This window comes from Callorhinus ursinus, unplaced genomic scaffold (assembly GCF_003265705.2).
Source record: "Callorhinus ursinus isolate GAN/ISIS: 27379988/994484 unplaced genomic scaffold, GSC_fseal_2.0 scaffold10, whole genome shotgun sequence".
NCBI classification, from domain to species: domain Eukaryota; kingdom Metazoa; phylum Chordata; class Mammalia; order Carnivora; family Otariidae; genus Callorhinus; species Callorhinus ursinus.
Genome location: NW_027397072.1, coordinates 27,797 through 48,769, shown reverse-complemented (window position 1 = coordinate 48,769; position 20,973 = coordinate 27,797). Strand labels below are relative to the sequence as shown.

At 41.1% G+C, this 20,973-nt stretch overlaps 1 protein-coding gene across 7 annotated transcripts; it reads left to right on the top strand.

The window, feature by feature from the left end:
• Window positions 1-12,011: 12,011 nt before the first annotated feature.
• Window positions 12,012-19,685, top strand: FAM110C (family with sequence similarity 110 member C). 7 transcript variants are annotated; one of them, XR_012379608.1, is made up of 3 exons: window positions 12,012-13,178; window positions 16,332-16,410; window positions 16,968-19,685. XR_012379608.1 is itself a non-coding variant. In XM_025867666.2 (2 exons), exon 1 carries the CDS (start codon window positions 12,172-12,174, stop codon window positions 13,144-13,146), a length of 975 nt encoding a protein of 324 aa, XP_025723451.1. In that variant the 5' UTR covers window positions 12,012-12,171; the 3' UTR covers window positions 13,147-13,178; window positions 16,968-19,685. The 7 variants fall into 7 exon arrangements, 3 of the variants coding, with proteins under 3 accessions (XP_025723451.1, XP_073753013.1, XP_073753011.1); XR_012379605.1 differs by having other exon boundaries at window positions 12,012-15,830; window positions 16,332-19,685; XR_012379607.1 differs by having other exon boundaries at window positions 12,012-16,410.
• The last annotated feature ends 1,288 nt before the right edge of the window (window positions 19,686-20,973 follow it).

Below are 20,973 nucleotides of genomic sequence, written 5' to 3'. Positions count from 1 at the left end.
ACCCCGAGCTGAGAGCCCGCGACTCTGCTCCGTCTCTGCAGCCGGCTTCCCCGCTCCGATACCTGGGAGCTCTGGCGCACTCAGGCACCCCCGGTCTCTCTGTGACCCCGAGGGTCCTGAGACCACACTGTCCTGGGAGGATTCCACCCCCCGCTTAGCCACTGCAGCGACGTCCCTCCACGGAGCCAACTTCTAAAAGGTCCGATTTTGTGCTCCGCGGCTCTAGCACTTGCCAGAAGCGGCCGTCGGAGGCCCCCTCCCCCGCCGTCTATCCTCCCGAATATCGCCTCGGATTCACTTCTCCGCACGTCCTACCTTCCAGAAAGTGGTCACTTTTCTGTTCAGAGAGTTGTTGCTACTCTCTTCTTCGGTCTCCTGTTGAGTTCGTAGGTGTTCAGAATGGTTTGATCCCTATTCAGCTGAATTCCTGAGACCAGACGAAATCTAGGTCTCCTACTCCTCCGCCATCTTGCTGTCTCTCTCTCTCTTTTAAAAATATTTTGTTTATTTATTCATGAGAGACAGAGAGAGAGCGAGATAAGCAGAGGCAGAGGGAGAAGCAGGATCCTGGCCGAACAGGGAGCCCAATGCAGGACTCGATCCCAGGACCCCAAGATCATGACCTGAGCCGAAGGCAGATGCTTAACTGACTGAGCCACCCAGGCACCCCTAATTATCGAGTGTTTTCATCTTTAAATTTCCCAGATAGTGTGCAGTGGTTCTCCAAAGTGATTCTGCCAATTTATATTCCAATTACAGTGTATGTTTACATTTCTCTAAATCAATACCATGGTCAGAATATTTTAAGTTTGACCAATCATACCAGTGCAAAACATTTCCTTATTGTTTATAATTTCTGATTATTATGAGCTTAACCTTTCTATATGTTTGTCAGCTATTTGCATTTTCTCTTCCGTGAATTGCCTGTTTATATCCTTTGACATATGGCTGTTGAAATATTTGTGTTTCCTAATTTGTTAGTGGAGGTTCTTTATATAAAGTGAATTCTAACATTTGTCAATTAGATATATTGTACATATCCTCTCCTATTGTGTGGCTTGCCTTTTATTATATGTTCTTTTGTGATACATAAGTTTTTATAATTGTGATGTGGTTAAACTATCAAAAGTTTCTTTTGTTATTACTATTATCTATGTCTTATTTAAGAAATCTTTTGAATTTTTTTTTTTAAGTAGGCTCCATGCCCAGCATGGAGCCCAATGTGGGGCTTGAACTCACGACCCTGAGATCAAGACCTGAACTGAGATCAAGAGTTAGATGCTTAACCAACTGAGCTACACCGCACCCTGAAAATTTTTAATATTTTTGCTGTAAAGTTATGTTTTTTCATTTTGGTTCTTTAATCCATCAGAGTTTACCTTTGTGTTTTTGAGAAAAAGAGATGTAGTAATTTTCTATTCGTAAAGACAATTGTCCTCAAACTGTTATGAACATTTACCACCCACTAATTTTAAACGCTACCTATATTATATCTAACTCAAAGCTATTTTTAACTTACCTATTTATCTATCTTTGCAACAATATCATACTCTATTTATTACTGTAATTTTATAATAAGTCTTAAATATCTGTTAGTGAAAAATTCCTTCCTCCTTTCAATTTTTAAAAATTGTGTTAGCTATTTTTGGACCTTTACTCTTTTTTAAAACCTAATAATATATTTTATTTAATCCAAAATATATAAAATATCATTTTTTCAATATAAAATATAACATTTATGCTACATCTTAATTCAGACTAGCCACATTTCAAGTGCTTAGTAGCTATGTGTGGCTAGTGGCTAGTGGCTAATATGCTAGACAGTATATCGGACCTTTATTCTTGCAAGTGATTTTTTGAATTGTCAAGTTCTATGAAAAAAAGTTGGAATTTTATTTCCAATTGCATTGTTGCTTTTTAAAAAATTTCAGAGATAGGGCACCTGGGTGGCTCAGTTGGTTAAGCGACTGCCTTCGGCTCAGGTCATGATCCTGGAGTCCTGGGATCGAGTCCCGCATTGGGCTCCCTGCTCAGCAGTGAGTCTGCTTCTCCCTCGGACCCTCTTCCCTCTCATGCTCTCTATCTCTCATTCTCTCTCTCTCTCAAATAAATAAATAAAATCTTTAAAAATTTTTTAAAAATCTACATTTTTATAATATCATCCTTCCATCTATGAACAAGTTGTGTCTCTGTTCATTTTTTTAATTCTCTGTTCATTTAGATCTTCATCTATATCCTTAAAAATGTTTTGTATTATTCCACATCCAGGTTTTGTATATTTTTGAGAAACCTTACCAGATACCTTGGAATATCTATGGACTTTCTTAGTTTTATGTCTTGACCATTTTTTCCTATTATATTTTCAATTTGATTGTTACATATCATGTATCATGTACATGAGTACTGTTTGATATTTATATGTTGATCTTATGTCCAATAATCTTGCTGAATGTCTTGTTTGTCCTAGTAATTCTATACAGTTTCTTTTGAAATTCTGACATTATCAATTAGATTGCCTAGAAATAAGGAAAACAGTGCCTCTTTAACCAGTTCTTATGCCCTGCAATTACTTTCCCCCCTCACTCTCTTGTTCCTGCTGCATTGGAACAATGAGTACCCTCATGTTGTTGCCATCTTTAGGAAAAGCTTTAAAAATCTAGTGTCAAGCATCATGAGTGCTGAAAGTAAACATAGGGCCTCTTTACCAGATTCAGGGTGTTCTCTTCTGTTCTTAGTTTTCTATGAGTTAATATATTTGAAAGTGTGGAGCAGAGCATTTGGCATATTATAGGTGCTCAATACATGTATCTTTAATCAATAAAATGAAAATGACTCCATGAGATGAGATTCATATGAAAAATAAATATAATTCCTAACTTTAAACATGTGTTTTAATGCAAAATGAAACTTCTGTAAGTCTATGGTTTGTAATCAAAATACTCCTCCTCAAAAGGAGTCTTAGAATGTTTATGACAACAGTCTTGCTCACAAATGTCCATTTAGTTCCTAATGTGTGTGAAAAGAATTTCCAGATCCCCTTTTACTCTTGGTTTGTATTTTCTGCCCACTCGATTACTCAGGATCCTGTCTAGGTTCCTGGAGGCTATATCAGGCACAGGGTAGGTGGGTGGCTGGTGTGCATTTATGGCTGACATCTGTCTGTACTGGATCTACTGAATTGTTGTTGCTCCCTCTGGCCTCTGCCATCCATCCATGTAGGTTTTTGCTGAGTTCTGTTCCCCACCACGAGGTGTCCAGATGCAGCTCTGAGGAATCAGTCCACGATGCATGTCCCCTGACAAGAGATGTGTGTAGGGATGATACACACTCATCCTCTGCTTTCAGATCCCCAGTCTATCATTATGTTTTGTCTCCTCCCTGACACACCCCCATAACTTCTAGAGCTCAGCTGTAAGGAGAGGGGCTGGGGGTAGGGTCGAGAAACCCACCATTATCCATAGCCACTCATTTTTAATTTCTTTTATGATTTCTTCATCCAGTGTAGGTCCAGGGGAATTCTAAATCTAGTCTGGAGGTAGGGCTGAGCTTCTGATTCCCAAATGCCAGGAAATACGTTGCTGAATCCATCTCTCTCTTGTGTCATCCCCTTCTTCGGAAGTATTGAGCAGAGAATGACATTGATGCTCCGACACAGGAAAAGGAAACTGAGAAAGTTCTTGTTAATGTTTTAAAATATCATCATGTTATATATAGTTAAATGCATTTGCTATAAAAGATACTAATATTGTTACAATGAGAGTATAGGCATATTATCAATGGATGTTTCCAAAGTCCATTTATAAATAAATTTAAAGGAAATCCAAACATACCTTTTTATAGAAACAATGTTGTAAATGGTGATATTATGGATAATCCATCACAACCACTATTTAGCCCATAAAGTAGCTGAAACAGTGTCCAAATAGAACTATTGTAGTAACAGTCATTTGATGTTGGCAGAATCTAGTAATGGCATTGTAGTTATTATTAAATAGTATGATGTCCAGTAATTTGTCTATGGGGAAAATGCTTCACTACAGCTGGGAGGTTATGCTTTTCCTATACTCCTAACTTAGTCTCAGAATAATATAAGCTCATGATTTTTAAATTAGGTGTTGATATGTCAGGGAGCTTCAATAATTAAGTGTAACAGAGAACAAAATGCCATAATAAATAAATTTGTGTTTCTCCTAATTCTTCATATATTGAAGCAAAACAAGCTTAATTAGAAAGGGATGAACTGGCACAGGAGTACCTGTAGACATTTGGAGAGTGACTTATGGACATTTTTACCAATCATGTTTAAAATATGTATTTCTTTAGTCATTCAAAATTACTACGCAATTTGGTTTAACCTATGCACAAAATTTTGCTAAGTGTTTTATAATAAAAGCTATATTCAAAGAACCCTCTCTATTTTCCAAAGCCCTTACTATGTATACTACTTGATTTAAATTTTATAATGACCCTATAAAAGAGAAAAAGCAGATACTATTATCCCATTTTAGTGACGAGGAAACTGAGACTAAAAGAATGTAAATGATGTGAACACCTTCATTCAGGTACTAGTGGAAATACCCAGGATTATGACTTAAGTTTCATAATTTTTTTAAAGATTTTATTTATTTATTTAACAGAGAGAGACACAGCGAGAGAAGGAACACAAGCAGCAGGGGTGGGAGAGGGAGAAGCAGGCTTCCTGACAACCAGGGAGCCCGATGCGGGGCTCGATCCCAGGACCCTGGGATCGTGACCTGAGCCGAAGGCAGACACTTAACGACTGAGCCACCCCGGCACCCCTTAAGTTTCATAATTTTAACTCTAATATTCTTTCTGTTGAACTGTGTATATATTAAACACAGAACTCATGTTATACACACATTCACACATCAATGTATATGTACATATATTAAAAATAGCAGTATTTCCCTTAATTTTTATCTGAACCATCACGTATTATAAAACATTAGCCACATTAGTACTTTTCACATACATTTATAAAGCATTTTATTCATTTATATTTTTTCACTTTAATTTCAAAATAAAGAATATTTTCCATAGGAATTTTAGTAACTTACTGTCAATGGGTGGTACATATTGCATAAAATCTCTGGGAATCAAAATGCTTTGGATACTATCATTTTGCAGTTTAAAATGACTGATAAATTCCAGAGTATAATCTCCATGTGCTTCTCAACTCATTAATTGAGGAAGGAGGACATATTACCAAATGTATTCAAATAACAAACTTTAAAAAGATATGTAAACTTCTCTTTTTTTATATGTAACCTTCTCTTAAGAAATTCATTAAAATACTATAGTGTTATTTTAATCAAATGAATACTTTGTAACCATTTGTGAATATATGTTAGAGTCTGTTGTCACAGGAAAGGTGAATGAGCATATTGGTGGTTTTTCTGTTTATGAATTCGATCTGAAGATAATTAATATGCTTTAGAGTAATTGTGGTTATTTGCAAATAGATGTGTTTAGTGTTTTACTTTAAAATCTGTAGTCATAAATAACATTCATAACAGAAAACAAATTTAGCAAACACTGATCATTAAAGCAAAAAAACAACTAATATTAACTTAATTTGAAAACAGATGCATATATTAAGTATGGTTTAAGCTTATTGTTTTTTATTATTGTTTGTTTCTGTATCTTTGGAAGCTAGAACAGTGCTCTTCATATAATAAGTGCTCAATAAATACTTATTATGCTCTACAATGTACTCTGAGACTGAAGTACTGGAGTAAATATAACTGATACACCTATTTATTTATTCACTTTTTATATTACTATTTTTGTTTTTTAATTATTAAACATACTTTGAGATTAAAAAAAAAGATAGATTAACATGCAGATGTGAGAAATAATAGAGAAAGATCTAGTATGCCCTTTACCCAGTTTCCCTCAAGGGTAATATTTATGAAATTGTAATAAAATATCACAGCCAGGATACTGTGTGAGTACAGTCCAGATAGAGAACATGTCCATCACCACAAGATGCCCCATGTTGTCCTTTATAGTTAGACCCTCTTTTCAACTACTTCTGTCCCTAAGCCCTGGCACTACTAATCTGTTCTCCATTTCCATAATTTTGAGAATTCTATACAAATGAACTCATACAGTCTGTAAACTTTTGGGATGGGCTTTTTTCACTCAGCATAATTCCTTGTGGACTCATCTAAGTTGGGTGTATCAATAGTTCATTCCTTGCTATTGCTGAGTAATACTCCATTGTATAGTTTTACTCCAGTTTTGTCTTTTTTTTTCATTTTTTGTGGCAAAATACCTATAACCCAACAATCACTATATCAACCATTTCTGAGTGTACAGTTCAGTGTTACTAAATACATTTGAATTGTTGTGCAATCAGCACCACCATCCATCCCCATAACTTATCTTGTAAAACAGAAACTCTGTCCCCATTAAAAGAAGATAACTCCCCATTCTCCCCTTTTCCTAGCTTCTGGAAACCACCATTATACTTTCTGTCTTCATAATTTTGACTATTCTAAGTACCTCATATAAGTGGAATCAAAGAGTGTTTGTCTTTTTGTGACTTGCTTATTTCACTTAGCATGATGTGAAGGTCCATCCATGTTGTAGTGTATTATAGAACTGTTTTCCTAGTTAAGGCTGAATAATACTCCATTGTATGGATATACCACATGTTGCTTACCCATTCGTCTATTGATGGACACTTGGGTTGCTTCCATATTTTAGTTATTGTGAATAAGGCTGCTATGAACATGGGTGTGCAAATATCTCTCTGAGACCTTGCTTTCAATTGTTTTGGATATAAAACCAGAAGTGGAATTGCTGGATCATATGTAATTCTATTTTAATTTTTTTGATGAACCACCATGCTGTTTTCCATAGTGTCATACTATTTTATATTCCCAGCACAATGCACAGGGGTCCCCATTTCTCCAACTCCTCATCAGCACTAGTTGTTTTCTGCATTTGTTTTGTTTTGTTTTGTTTTGTTTTAGCCATCCTAATGGCTGTGGGGTGGTAACTCATTGTGGTTTTTATTTGCATTTGTATAATGATTACTGTGTTGAGCATCTTTTCACATGTTTATTAGCCATTTTTATAATCTGTCTTAGAGAAATGTGTATTCAAATCCTTTGCCCACTTTTGAATTTGCTGTTGTTGTTGTTGTTTGTTTTATTTTGTTTTTGTGTTCTTGAGTTGTAGGATTTCTCTATAATTCTGGATTTACTCCCTCATCAGATACATGGTTGGCAAGCATTTCCTGTCATTCTGTGGGTTGCTGTTGTACTCTAAGGATGGTGCCTTTGATGCACAGAATGTTTTAATTTTCATGAAGTACAACTTGTCTATTTTCCTTTTGTTGCCTGTGCCTTTGGTGTCACATACAAGAAATTATTGCTAAATCTAATATCATGAGGATTTTGTCTTCTCTTTTAAGAGTTTTATTGTTTTAGGTCTTAACATGTAGGTTCTTGGTCCATTTTGAGTTAAATTTTGTATGTGAAGTTAGTTAAGAGTTCAGCTACACTCTTCTGCATGTGGATACCATTCTCCAGCACCACTCACTGAAAGGCCTGTACTTTCCTCCATTGAATGGTCTTGGCACCCTTGTTGAAGATCACTTGATCATATATATCAGGGCTTATTTCTAGGCTCTCTATTCAACTCCATGGTTTTTATGGCAATACCACACTCTTTTGATAACTGTAGCTTTGTAGTAAGTTTTGAAATCAGGGAGGTGAGTCCTTCAGTTTTATTATTCTTTATCAAGATTATTTGGACTATTTGAGGTCCCTTGAGATTCCATATGAATTTTAGGGTTGGTTTTTCCCTATTTCTGCAAAAAATGTCATTGGGACTTTGATAGGGATTAAAATGAATCTGTAGATTTCTTTGGGTAGTATTGACATTTTAACAAGATTAAGTTTTCTAATCCATAAACATGGCATTTTTTCCATTTATTTACATCTTTTTAAAATTTCTTTCAGAAATGTAGTTTTCATTGTACAAGTCTTTAACTTCTTTATTTCCTAAGTATTTTGCTTTTTTGATGCTATTATAAATATAATTGTTTTTGTAATTTTCTTCTCAGATTTTTAGTGTATAAAGATGAAATTGATTTTTCCTTCTTTTTTTTTTTAAAGATTTTATTCATTTATTTGACACAGAGAGACACAACGAGAGAGGGAACACAAGCAGGGAGAGTGGGAGAGGGAGAAGCAGGCTTCCCGCGGAGCAGGGAGCCCAATGCAGGGCTCGATCCCAGGACCCTGGGATCATGACCTGAGCCGAAGGCAGACGCTTAACCACTGAGCCACCCAGGTGCCCCTGAAATTGAATTTTCTGTATTGGCTTTGTATCTTGCTACTTTGCTGAATTTAATTTTTCATTCTAACAGTATGTGTGTGTGTATGTGCACACCATATTTAGGGTTTTCTATGTATAAGATCATATCATCTGCACACGGAGAAAATTTTACTTCATCTTTTCCAGTTTGGATGATTTTATGTCTTTTTCTTGCCTAACTGCTCTGGTAGAACTTCCAGTACTATGTTGAATAGAAGTAGTAAAAGCAAGCATCCCTGCCTTGTTCCTGATCTTAGAGAAAAAAAAATTAGTCTTTCATCATTAAATATGATATTCACTCTGGGTTTTTCACAAATGGCTTTTATTATGTTGAAATAGTTTCCTTCTATTCCTAGTTTGTTGAGTGTTTATCATGAAAGGGTATTGTTTTGTCAAATGCTTTTTTCTGTATCAATTGAGATGATCATGTGCTTTTTTCCTTCATTCTGTGGATGTGGAACATTATTTTGATCAAATTTCATATGGTAAACCATCCTTGCATTCCAAGAATAAATTCCATTTGATTATGGTGTATACAGTTATTTTCAATATGCTGAATTCTGTTCACTAGAATTTTGTTGAGGATTTTTGCATTGATGTTCATAGGGTATTGATCTGTAGTTTTCTTGCAGTGTCTTTGTCTGCCTTTGGTATCAGGATAATGCAGGCCTTATAGAATGAGTTAGGGAGTGTTCCCTCCTCTTCGATTTTTGGGGAAAAGCTAAGAAGGATTGGTATTAGTTCTTTAAATGTTTGATCAGTGAAATCATCAGGCCCAGGGCTTTTCTTTTTTGGGAGAAATTTGATTATTGATTCAATCTCCTTACTAGTTATAGGTGTATTCAGATTTTCCATTTCTTCATGATGTAGTCTTGGGACCTTTTGTGTTTCTAGAAATTTATCCAGACTGCTACTGTATTTGTAATACTTTAAAAATTCACATATATTATGATAATTTCTTACTCCATAAGACGCCGTGTAGAAGTATGATTGTAAATCGTTGGATAATACTATCCCATGGAGTATCACACATCACCTAGCCCTTCCTCCTGTTGTTGAATGTAGGTTGACTTCAACTATTTGTCTGCAGTGAAAGTCCTCATACTGTGCACACATCTCTTCTTGGTTCCTTGCGATAAATTCTTAGAAATAGAGTTTGTGGATCACTGGATCCATAACCACTTTCTCCTGCTCTGACCAAGTCTTTTGAGGTGATACCAGGAAGGAAATTAGGTCAAAGTTTAAGCTACAAATTGAGCAACAAGAACACTTTACTTAGGGGTGCCTGGGTGGCTCAGTCATTAAGTGTCTGCCCTCGGCTCAGGTCATGATTCCAGGGTCCTGGGATCGAGGCCCACATTGGACTCCCTGATCAGCAGGAAGTCTGCTTCTCCCTCTCCCACTTCCCCTGCTTGTGTTCCTGCTCTCGCTATGTCTCTCTGTCAAATATATAAATAAAATCTTTATTAGAAAAAAAACACTTTACTTAGGCAATTTTCTTGTAATTATCTTACTATTCCAGTTCCATTTTTCCAGTAAATTATGTTTAATGGGTAGAAAATTATGGATATAAATATAGTTTTGTCCAGCAGCAAGGTCTTAAATACTTTATTTATAGTAGTTTTACTTTTATTCTTAATATGTTCAGTACTCACATGGAAATTCACTGACTGTATTTAAAATTTGATAAGCAACTAATTTCTAACCATCATCAGCAAAATAACATTTAGTGAAAATTTGCTCTGTGCCAGAAGTAGTCCTAAGCCCTTTATGTACATAATCTCATTAACTTAACAAAAACCTTAGCAAAGTGGATATTATGAGCTCTGATTTATAGATGAGCAACCAGAGGCACTGAGGGGTCCAGTCTTATAGCCTTAAGAGGAAACAGAGCTGAAACCTAAGTCTGGGTTGTTCAGATTAACATTTATTTAGTGCTCAATATCAAGCAATGAATGCTCTAAGCTATAAAAGTGAGAATTTTATAAATGACAAAATAAAGACCCTGAAAGGTTTGTTATGCGTCCAAAAGGACTTAGTGAGTAAATAAGGCACCTGGGCTCAGATATATCCCAGGGGCCCCATGCTTAGGAGTTCTCTCAGAACTGCTGTAATTGCACAGGAAAAAGTACAAATTAAATAAGGTAGCCACTTTGGACTAAGCAATTAAACATATATATTTTTTTTTTCTTTTTTTCCCCTCTGACAAGAGACCATGCTGCCCGAGGGGGAAAAAACGCTAGACTTTGGGCTCCCATCAGCTGTGGGAAATAATGTGTGCAACCCAGCATCCTGCCCTCTCTAAACCTCACTCTTACTCTACGCTCCCCCCACCCCCTTACCTAATGGGTCATAGTCTTCTTTTCCGTGACTATAACATTTTCCCAGGATACTGTCTGCGTGCTCTGGTTCTCAGGAGACCTGGTTTCTTGTTGGGCTTCTATTCTTGCCTATGGGATTTAGCCTCACAGGAACTAAAGGTCTAAAGACCCACTGGCCAACCAAGCTGCAGTTCTCCGATCATCAGGAGATGGCGGTCAGCCAGTGCTGCAGCTGCTGACACACAACCAGCCCACTGGCACTCAAGAGGTGAGACAGAATCTGCCCAGACCTTGAGAACCCTCCTGTCCGCCATCCACAGGCTGCTGTGTTGCACTCAACCACAACTCTGAAAGGTCAGTGTATCTTGGAGTTGGCTTTAACTTAAGAGATAAAATGGACATTTCACTCCTCCAGCAAATATTTTGTCCTTTGTCCAACTTTTGGAAAAAATGTAATTTTGGAAATATTTTCTTAGACTTTTAGCATTCCTAAGCTGATCCACTGCCCTGGTTAACGGTTCCCCACTGCCTTGGTTACAGGAAAAACAGCAGTCTTTCTGGGATTTTAGTCAAGTTTTTTTCCAACTCCCTCGAGCCTCACCTCTACCACCAGCCTGCTCTTCCCATGAGTCTCCGCACCTGGTGGTCTGGTCTGACCCATGGCTGGCCAGTGCCCGTGTCTGGACTCAATCCAGGTCTCTGCTGTGTTCCCAGATTCTTTTTACCTGACACATAGCCCAACCCTGTGGTGCGATGAGTCCTTCCTTTTATATCCGTTTCCCTTCTGGTAAGAGTACGTGCTCAGGAGTAAACCTTAGAAAATTAAGGAAAGTCAAAAGTTTCGAAACACGCAGAGGTCACTTTAAAAAAATCCAAAGACGGAGGACACCAGCTCAGGGGTGGGGACAGCCAGCCGGGTCACCCTGCCCTACCCCACTCCGGAAGTGCCAGCGTCCAGCGGTGACCCCAGGCAGCCCTTGGCGGGGAGGAGGCGGCTGATAACCTGGGGCTGAACGAACTCAGTTGTTCCGGGGTCCTCCGCCCCGGGGGACAGCCTGGGCTTTCCCGCGCGGGAGAGCCCCTCCCGGTGGCGCAGCCAACTAGCCGCAGTCAGCCTCGCGGTCCTGCGGGCGATTGGCTGCGCAGCCGCGAGGTGCTGGGGGAGGAACCGGGCGTAGCTACCCTGCGGGAGGTGAGAGGCGGGGCCCGGCGGAAGGTGAGGGCTGGAGCCCGGCAAGGGGCGGTACTGAATCCGGAGCTGTGCGGGGAAGGAGGTGAGGGCGGGCTGGGAGGAGCCTGGGGGGAGGGCGGGGCGGGTGTGCTGGGGCCAGTCGTCAATAGGTGCAGACTCGGGTTTGCCCAGACTCTGGACCTGGGCCGGCTGGCACTTGGGCGCCATTCCCCACCCCGCGCGGACTTCGGAATTAGCCAAAGACGCACAGGAACCGCAGGCGGAGCGCGTTTCCACCGGGCGCGGAGCACCAGCCGAACGCCGAGGATGCGTTCCCTGCCAGCCGTGGACGCGCCCCAGAACGAGCGACTGCTGACCCGGCACCCCGAGGCCCCCAGGGTCAGGGACGCGGCGGTGCCAGCACGCAGGAGCGCGGTGGAGAGGCTAGCGGCCGACCGCGCCAAGTACGTGCGGGGCCCGCCGGGAGCCGGCCCGGGCCGGTCTCCCGAGGGCAGCAACCCCGGGGCGAGCGAAGGGACCGCGGGCGATCCTCGGCCTCCAGCTCGCGTCCCCGGTGCCGTGGCGCGCAGGGCCATAGCTCGGAAGCCGCTGAGACCTGACTCCCTGGTCATCTACCGGCAGAAATGCGACTTCGTCCGAGGACAGGGCGCCGACAGCTCCAGGGGGGGCCTGGTGAAGAAGCTCTTCCAGGGGTCGGGCAAGGACAAGACGTCGGTGCCCCCGGAGACGTCCCGGGCGGGAGAGGAGGTCAGGGCCTGGCGCGAGGAGGCTGTCCTGACCAAGCCCGGCTCCACTGCGGCCTCCGCGGTCCCCGGCGTTCCCGCGCCCCCAGCGCGCCCAGCGCGCCCAGCGCCCTGTGGGACGCCCACCAGTGTCCCGGCTGTGTCCCGGGTCCCGGAGCTGCGAGGGACAAGGCGCGGGGGGCTGCAGCGATCGCAGTCAGACCTCAGCTCCCGCTACTCTTCATCCCTGGCCGAATGTGACACGTTCTTCCAGTTCTGCGGCCTGGAGCCTGAGGTGGTGGAAGCTCTCGGTAGGGAGAATTTCTCCGCGGGGTCGGACCGCGTCACGCTCAAGGTCCGCAGCGTGAGCGTCGCCACCTCTGACAGCGGCTTCTCCCGGCACAGCGGCGGTGAAGAGGGGCTGCAGGAGGAAGAACTGACCGAGCAGGTGCCCAGCACCACGTCGGTCATCGAGAGGAACGCCCGCATCATCAAGTGGCTGTACACCTGTAAGAAAGCCAAGGAGAAGACCGGCCAGGGGCTGCAGGGCCCAGCGTGACCGCTCGCGCTCTGCGGAGACTTGGACCCTAGGTGTGCATCCGGAAAGCCTGGGAGGGCTGTCTTGTGTGTGCGTGTCTGTGAGGGCTTGGTGGGATGGATCCAGTCCAAGGGACCCTACATAAAGACACAGAGGCTCATGCGTCCAAGGACTACTGCTAAGAGAGCAGAAGGGCCGCCAATCCAGGTCCCCTGCAGGACCAGCACCCTTTCTTTTGAGTGTTTTGCTTCTAACTGCCTGGAAATGTAATTCTGATAAGAAGAGAAGACAGAGTTACAAAATGCTTAGAGATGAGTTTGCACCCCTGCTATTATTTCCTGCGTTGAAAATAGCCTGAGAGCTCTAGGGTCTGTGTGAATTGACCTGTGGGCATCCTGAGGTTGGGTCAGAGCTTACTGGTCCACCTGTAGCCCTAGAGTGGGACTGCCAACCCCTCTCCAGCAGAACGGAAGGCTCTGAGCTCATTCCTGGAGGCCTTCTGCAAACCTGGCAGAGAGGGAGAACTTCTTTACAGTTTGGCATTCATATAGCTGCACAGGTCTCCATGTGGCTAAATTTTGTTTGAGTTGTCTCGAGAGCTTTCTAAGGAGAGTCTTAGTTCACAAGAAGGAGCATCAGTTTGTTGAACTGGGCCTGGGCTCGGTTATTAACTGGTGTTTTAGAACTCTGTATGGCTGTGATTCTATAGTTTATTTACCTCTTATGATCATACAGGAGATAAATTTCTTCCCCTTGGACACCAGTGGCACAGGGTTGATCTCAAGTTCTTTTTCACTAAGGAACTAAGGAATGTATATCCTTAGTGATCTCTACTCTTCCTTCCAAGAACATGTGGTGAGGGCATTTTGGGGGTAGTGAAGGGAGAAGAGAAGGTACCTTTTTGGGGTTCTCCTTAGGAACCAAGAATTTAAACATTGCACCATTATTTTTTCTCTTACCCTTCAATGGCAACTTGCTATAGATTAAAACAAAATTCATGTGATGGAAGTATTTTTGTCTGCCCTTGATATAAATCAATCAGAGACATAGTATCAATCTTCAGAGTGGTGAGGAGGCTGCTACAAGATGTGATTGTACACAGCTCACCTGTTTGAGGACTGAACAAAGGCCTAACTTCCTTGAGTAACCATGGCCTAAGCACAGACTTAAAAATTAACAAGGAGAAATAGATTGGATTCAGAGGAATCACAACTTAAGTTTTCCCATACAATTTATTGAATATTATTGTATTTTTCACCAGCCTTAGAATTAAATAGTCAGCATTTAAATTAAAAATAACAACACATTAACTTGTACTTTTCACAAATTGTCTTTTGAAACTGAGGTGAATACATTCCTCCCAAGCCATCAGGAACGCCTTGGTGTCAAGGAGGAAAGTTGTGGGGACTGGCATGGTTCCAGAGGGACATGGTCTAGTAGACAGAGCACTAAAGTGGGGGGACTGGGAGGTGTCTACCATTAGTAATCACTCCTCCACCTTAGCCTCCCATTGTCCATAAAATGAAGGCAGATAGGCAAATCGTTTCCAAACTCTATTCTTTTTTATTCTGTATAGTTTATCTGTATATCTGTGTTTTATGATTGGAACCTAGAAAAAGAAAACAGAAAACCATTATCTATTGGAGTATGTAAAAAGTAAACTTAAAAATAAGTTCCCTTCAGGTTGCCAACTTTGTGCTGTATTTTGTGCACAAAGGGTAGGTAGAATTGTTGGTATAAATATGCATCTCGTGCATAACGAGATGATGCACAAACAAAATAAAATAAAACCTGACAGCATACAAATCCACACTCTCCCCTCTGACCCCTCCAGACCCAGATGCACCCTCATCTCCAGGCTCCAATGTCAAAGCAGTGACCTGCAAATTCCCGCTAGGAAGTAACCTTCTGAAGCCCCTTTTAGGTTAGAGCCTATGAAAAATGGAAGAAGTTGGGTTAGGTTGTGAGAACATTCACTTTTATGACCAAGAAAAGTAGTTGAGGCAAGAAGAAAAGTGACAGAAGGTTTAAGAAACTGCCAGTGTGAATCTATGCAGGAGAGCAGAGGTCTTCCCTCTCCCTTAATCCCGTGGGTTCCAGTGGAAGACAGTGTCATCTGCCTTCTGAGCTGTTATGGTTTTGCTCAGAGAAGGGAGATGGATGTGACCCAAGAGTCTGCCTGCGGTTCTGTGTGTTGCCATTCACCAGCACTGTAAAGATTGGCCTCACAAATTTGCTCCCCAAAACCATCGTTCACATTCTTTGAAATTCATTGCAGGAGACCCAAAGACTGGCTGCTTATGTGGTCATGGAGGAAGTGAGTTCCCCTGGGAACTCATAGTCCACATAGTCCAGCTCAATGGACTATGCAAAGTCTGTGCATGACCACAGGACCTCAACTCAGCACATCCAGATGGTGGTCTCTTCAGAGGAAGAGCCAGCAGAGAGAGGCAGGACCCAAAGCACGGAGCATGGCGGCCACTACCTCCCTTGTCGAGGGTCATCTAGCAGCTTGAACAGAAAGGCAGCTGACCTGTCCTCACAGTCTTACTTGTCCGAGACTAATTTCATAACTTCTGGAGGCTGTGGAAGCAAGAATTCAAGCTAGTAGTTTTTCTTTAGTTTATCATGATATTTGTGTCAGAATCCATATGGAATCATTTTAGGACTTCATGAAAAATTCAGAATATTGGAGATGAACAAAGGTGTGCTTTCTAAGTGGGAAGAAAAACGAATGTATTTTATATAGAGACCTTTGTTCCTTTGGTAAATAGAAATAAATTAAAATAAAAATATCCCATCCAAAATTAAATAAGAAGTTCAAACTCATGTAAAGTAAAAATGCTTGCTTTTCAAAATTGAGACTATCAGAGCTGGAGACTAGCTTATAGAATCTGTATGCAATCCCACTGGGGATCCGTGAGCAGTAGTTCTGCATGGGTGACTGTGGCGTTCTGTGTCTCAGTGTGTGATTCGTGAACACTGTTCTTCGTCTGCTGGTGCTAGTCATCTTCTGTCCTTTGGTTCATTACAACAGCAGGGCTGCCCAGATTTAGGTCTCTCTGGTTTTCTGTATTTCCCATAGAATATAGAAGTTACTAATGTTAGTGTTATAAAAGAATGGTAACTTGTTCTTTGGGCTAATTAGGGATGGATGTTGTTCAATTTGAAGGCAAAAAGCTCAGATATTCTCACATTTCTCTTAGATACAACATGGAGCACCGGTGGAAGTCTCCTGTAAGCTGGTGGGATAGAACTGTGTTTCATCAAAGATGCCATAGTGGGGTAGGACAAACTGGGACGCTCCTGCCTTTCTGCGCCTTTCGTTTTTGACTAGCTGAGAAGTTCTCCAGTCACCATGGGAGAGTGGATTTTAGGTGAACAAGTGGCTGGAGTAGCTAGAAGGCCACTCTTCTCTGTCTTCAGGCCAGCCCCTGGGCCTTTCTGAGAGATTTCTGTGTGAAAAGGGTGGAATCCGTTTGCCTTCACATATTTATTTGGACCGCCTGCCTTGTTTTCACTTTGCTGTCCAACTCTGATAGTTAGCACTGGCCTTACCAACATTAAAAAGAAATTTTCTTACTGTCCCATGAGTAATTGGAGGCAAACAGAAATATAAAAATCCAGAAAGAGGCCTCAGGGAGATGCATATTTGTTCTGCCACAGAAGCCAGATGATAGGTGTCTTTGCTAAGGCTACCAACTTCTTTTCAAAATTTAAAATGCAGAAAATATCACAAAACCAAAGACTGTGAGGACCAGGCTTCATAGTATAGTGTTTGGCTTTACAACTTTTGCCTAGACTGACTGGTGTTGATTCACTGCTTTTTCCTTACTCCTCAGGAAGCAAGGCTTCCAGACTGTGGGGGCTTCTTGAAGTATGTCCTGGATGTTTGGGGACCCCAGGGCCATCCTCAGTGCCACAGGATTTGTCCAATGCACCCAGGTGACTACATGATTGCTGTTTTCCCAGGAATAAAGCACTCCACTGAAGAAGCGTACAAAATTCAGAAGGTTTGAAATGCTATGGAGAAAGGGGAACATGGAACTTGGAAATTAGCTGGGTTGTAGCTGTTAAGACACAGCTTAAGCTCTGGGAGATATTTTCTTGCTTGAGGTGCCTCTATCCTTGCTTCCAGAGGGCAGCAGAGGAGGGGACAGCTGCATAGAAATATTTTCAGGGGTATCTGTTTGACTGGCTTGGTGACAAAGAGGTAGCATGATGCATTTTAATGATATCTAAATTGATTTTTAAAAAAAAGAAAGGCAAAGGGTATGAAAGCTAAGCATGAATGCCATAGGATTTACTGCTTGCAATCAATCTGGACTGTTTGGCACCAATTAAATCAAAGTTCTGTAATCGTGAGAAGGTGTATTCTACTTTAACAGTGTGGCTAACAAAGAGCTAACATACACTCACATGCTCACACGGACACCTCCATTTCTGAGCATCACTACCACTTAAACTGCAGAAAGTACTTTTAAAGTTATTTTAGTAATGCCACTCCCATTGGGTTGCAGACGTGTGGATGTGCCATTAAAAGAGAAGTTAGAGTTGATACCGCTAAAAATGCCTTTTTTTGGGGAGCTGGCAGGAGACTCAGGAGCTCCCTTCCCTCAAAACCATGGCAGCCTGCCTCCTTTGCACCCTGTAGAGCATGCCTCCACAAGGCTCTGGTTCCCAACTGCCCAAAGCAGAGGAGAGCCCCAGGTTCCACAGAACACACCCTGCCCATTTGTCTAATTGCCACCTCCATGGATCATGCAGTCATCCCAGATTTGGCACCAGCTCACCCTTTTCTGCAAAGGTTGTGTTTGAGAAGAGGGTCAGCCTCTGGGCAGCTGACCAACTCCAGGATCAGAACACTGTTGGTAGGGAGTTAGTGTGACCCTCACCCAATCCTGACACCCAGACTGCACAGATTTCAGATTTAGAGCCTTTGGAGAGAAATTTTATATCAACGATGACAACCCAAAGAAAATGTGTAACCCAGTTGACTCTTTCAAAGCTTATTGTGTTTTAACAAAATACTTCTCCTCAGGAGCAAAATTATTATGGAGAAGAATATGGAGGGGAGAACAGTGGGTTTCTCAATGGTAGAACATTTTATAAACCAATGCATTTTGATATGTTCATGTACTTGTTTAATATTGTGTTCTATTATGTAACTTTTACTGTGAGAGTAGGTCTTTGAGCACCTTAATATTTATTTTTACAGTTATTGGTCTTCAGATAGTTTTCCTTAACATCATATGGTTTTAGTTTTTATCAGTATGGCTTTAAGTCATTTTCTCCTGGGTTACGTTTTTGTGTACATTGTTTCATTGGATAAACCACTTCTGACGGTAAGCATAGTACTCACTACTCTATGAAGTGCTCAGTACCATAGTGATTTGTTTTCAAATAAGTCCCACATATGCATTTTTGGAGGCTCTGTTGGCCCACGAATGTACCTTTCTCATTGTAGACCCTATTTCAAGACAACAGAGTCCATGCTTTAAGAATTTTCCCCCAATTGTTCCTCTCAAAATGCTGCTATTTTACTGTTCAATGGATTGCAGTTAGTTTAAAAATTTATTTTAAAGGCTTTTTACATATGCCCAGTTCCCTTATTTATAGGTGTTCCATTAAGTATAAATGTCAGTGCTTTAGGTAAAACCGTTTTGTGCCTTTCTACTGTCAGAATAGGATGAACCTTGATCATATTTACCTTAGATCATAATGGTGCAGACTCATAATCCATATAATAGATAAAAAATATAGAAACAAACTGGTTGTATTCAAAAACACCAAGATCTTCCAGAAGCATCTGTGCTTCAGTGGAGGTACAGGGAAGAATTCAGCTGGAGTGAATTCAGAAGCAGATCTCAGAGATGGGTGTGAAGAAGAGGAACAGGGTGTCCCTGGGCTCCAGCAAGATCCAGGGATACTCCCTCTCTTCCACTGAGATTCATGCCTCAGTGTCAGGTTCCAAGTGTATGGGTGGAAGTGAGAAGTCCCTTCTTCATCCTGAATTACCCCAATCTGCTGAATGACTTTGAGAAAATCAAACTTTGAAGCTCAGTCTGAAAACAAAAGCTTGTAATTATTTTTCACAAGGATAGCAATAGTTACTGCTATGAAATAGTTTCATTTGTTCATGAAAGAATAGCATGTAAAATAATATGATTAAATACAATGAAAAGAAATAATTATTGGTAAATCAAGAAAAATAGCTTGACAGTATCTTTCACTAATATATGGGTACAGATTAACAGTGCCTCTGACTGAGAGGTATTTATGTTTTTGTAACGTTTCCTCATTTCAAAATGTGGACTGGTCACTGGTCCTGACGCTGGTCAGTGACACTGAAATAAAAGGAAGGCTTTATTAAACATTGCCCTTTGCATTAGGTTCAAAGTTCAGTGCCATGGTTACGGATGGTGAAGCCATAAAAACATCAGGCCCAGGCAACTGTTATGGTGGTTTTGTAAACAGAGTTTTTTTCTACACGCTACGTGCAACTAGAGTGCAATATTATGTATTCTGTATTAAAGAAATAAAGTATTTTTTCTCATTTATTACTGGTTATGAATCTGTACAGTGTAAATATATTGAAGCCAGAGTGTGCATATTGTCATCACTCATGTCTTCTGTTGTCTCCCTTTCTCCCTAATGTCAGATTATCAGCAGAAATGAGGAAGCATTGTAGGGAAGTCCGATGTAGGCAAGTCCAGTGTAGGCAAGTCAGAGGGCATGGAAGTCTCTGGCTCTCCCTGCAGATGGAATGCAGTCAAAACAGTCTTGAATATTTAGCACATTGTTTATCTTTGTTTCATCAGTCTTTTGCTTAAAAATATTTTTTACCCATCTTTATTAATATCAATATTGGAAAATGGGCCCAAAGATAAATAAGAAAGCACAATTTACAACCTTTCATGTTAGTTAACTCATTAGAGTTTGAAGATCGAAGGCAAACTCTATGAACACCAACTTAGCTCTCAGTGTCTGCTCAGACTGGGGAGGTAGGAGAGGCAGGAAGGGTAGCTTGGTCCCTAAGTCACTGCCCTGACTCAGCCAGACTGGCTTCCCTTTCAGTCCTGCAGTAAAACCTAGGCCAGCATCTAAAGAAAGGCATTCTTTGGAGAAGTGATATGAACCACTCTGCATTTCCATGAAGACAATGGGCAATCCCCCAGGCACCGTAGGAGCTGTCTTACGTAGAGGTCAAGAAACAGTCAGAGAACACATGCCAGATCCTTCCTTCAGGTAAACTTAAGTTCTCACCTTTCAGTTACTCTTTGTGAAAATTCAGCAAAACAGAAGGAACAAAGTGAGGTGTTTAAACTTTACTTGCATTTTCAGTAATGAAATAGATTTATATAATATTTGAATGTTCCAGATTGGAAACACTGAACAAGAAGGAAATTAAGTTCTCAAACAAGAGCTTATAATCCTGGTCATGGAAGTATCAGGGAGCAGCTGATGGGGAGAAAATGTGTTCCTACCCAATGATACTTTCCTCATTATGTCTGCTACAATACCCAAATTCCTCAATTGATTGTCCTCTTCATGTTATCTCCTTGAAAATTGTCATAAAATTAGAATTCTGTCTGAAGGGGAGAATGTATTAAACCATGAATAACTATTCATCTTTAGGTTAAGATAGAATATTAATTTCCTTAGAGAGTGATAACCTGAACCATAGGAACAGAAATGGAAAGACCTGGATTTTGGCTTCAGTGTAGCCTGAGGTATGGTCAGTTTTTAGCTTAAGTAGGACTCTTAGTTACAAGTGCCAGAACAGGATACTACATCGCAAACTAACCCCATGTCCTGCTGTCCACCTGATGGTATGGAAACCTCTGT

Excerpts from the sequence above, each read along its gene's own strand:
- FAM110C (XM_025867666.2), top strand. The coding sequence starts at position 12,172 with ATGCGTTCCCTGCCAGCCGTGGACGCGCCCCAGAACGAGCGACTGCTG.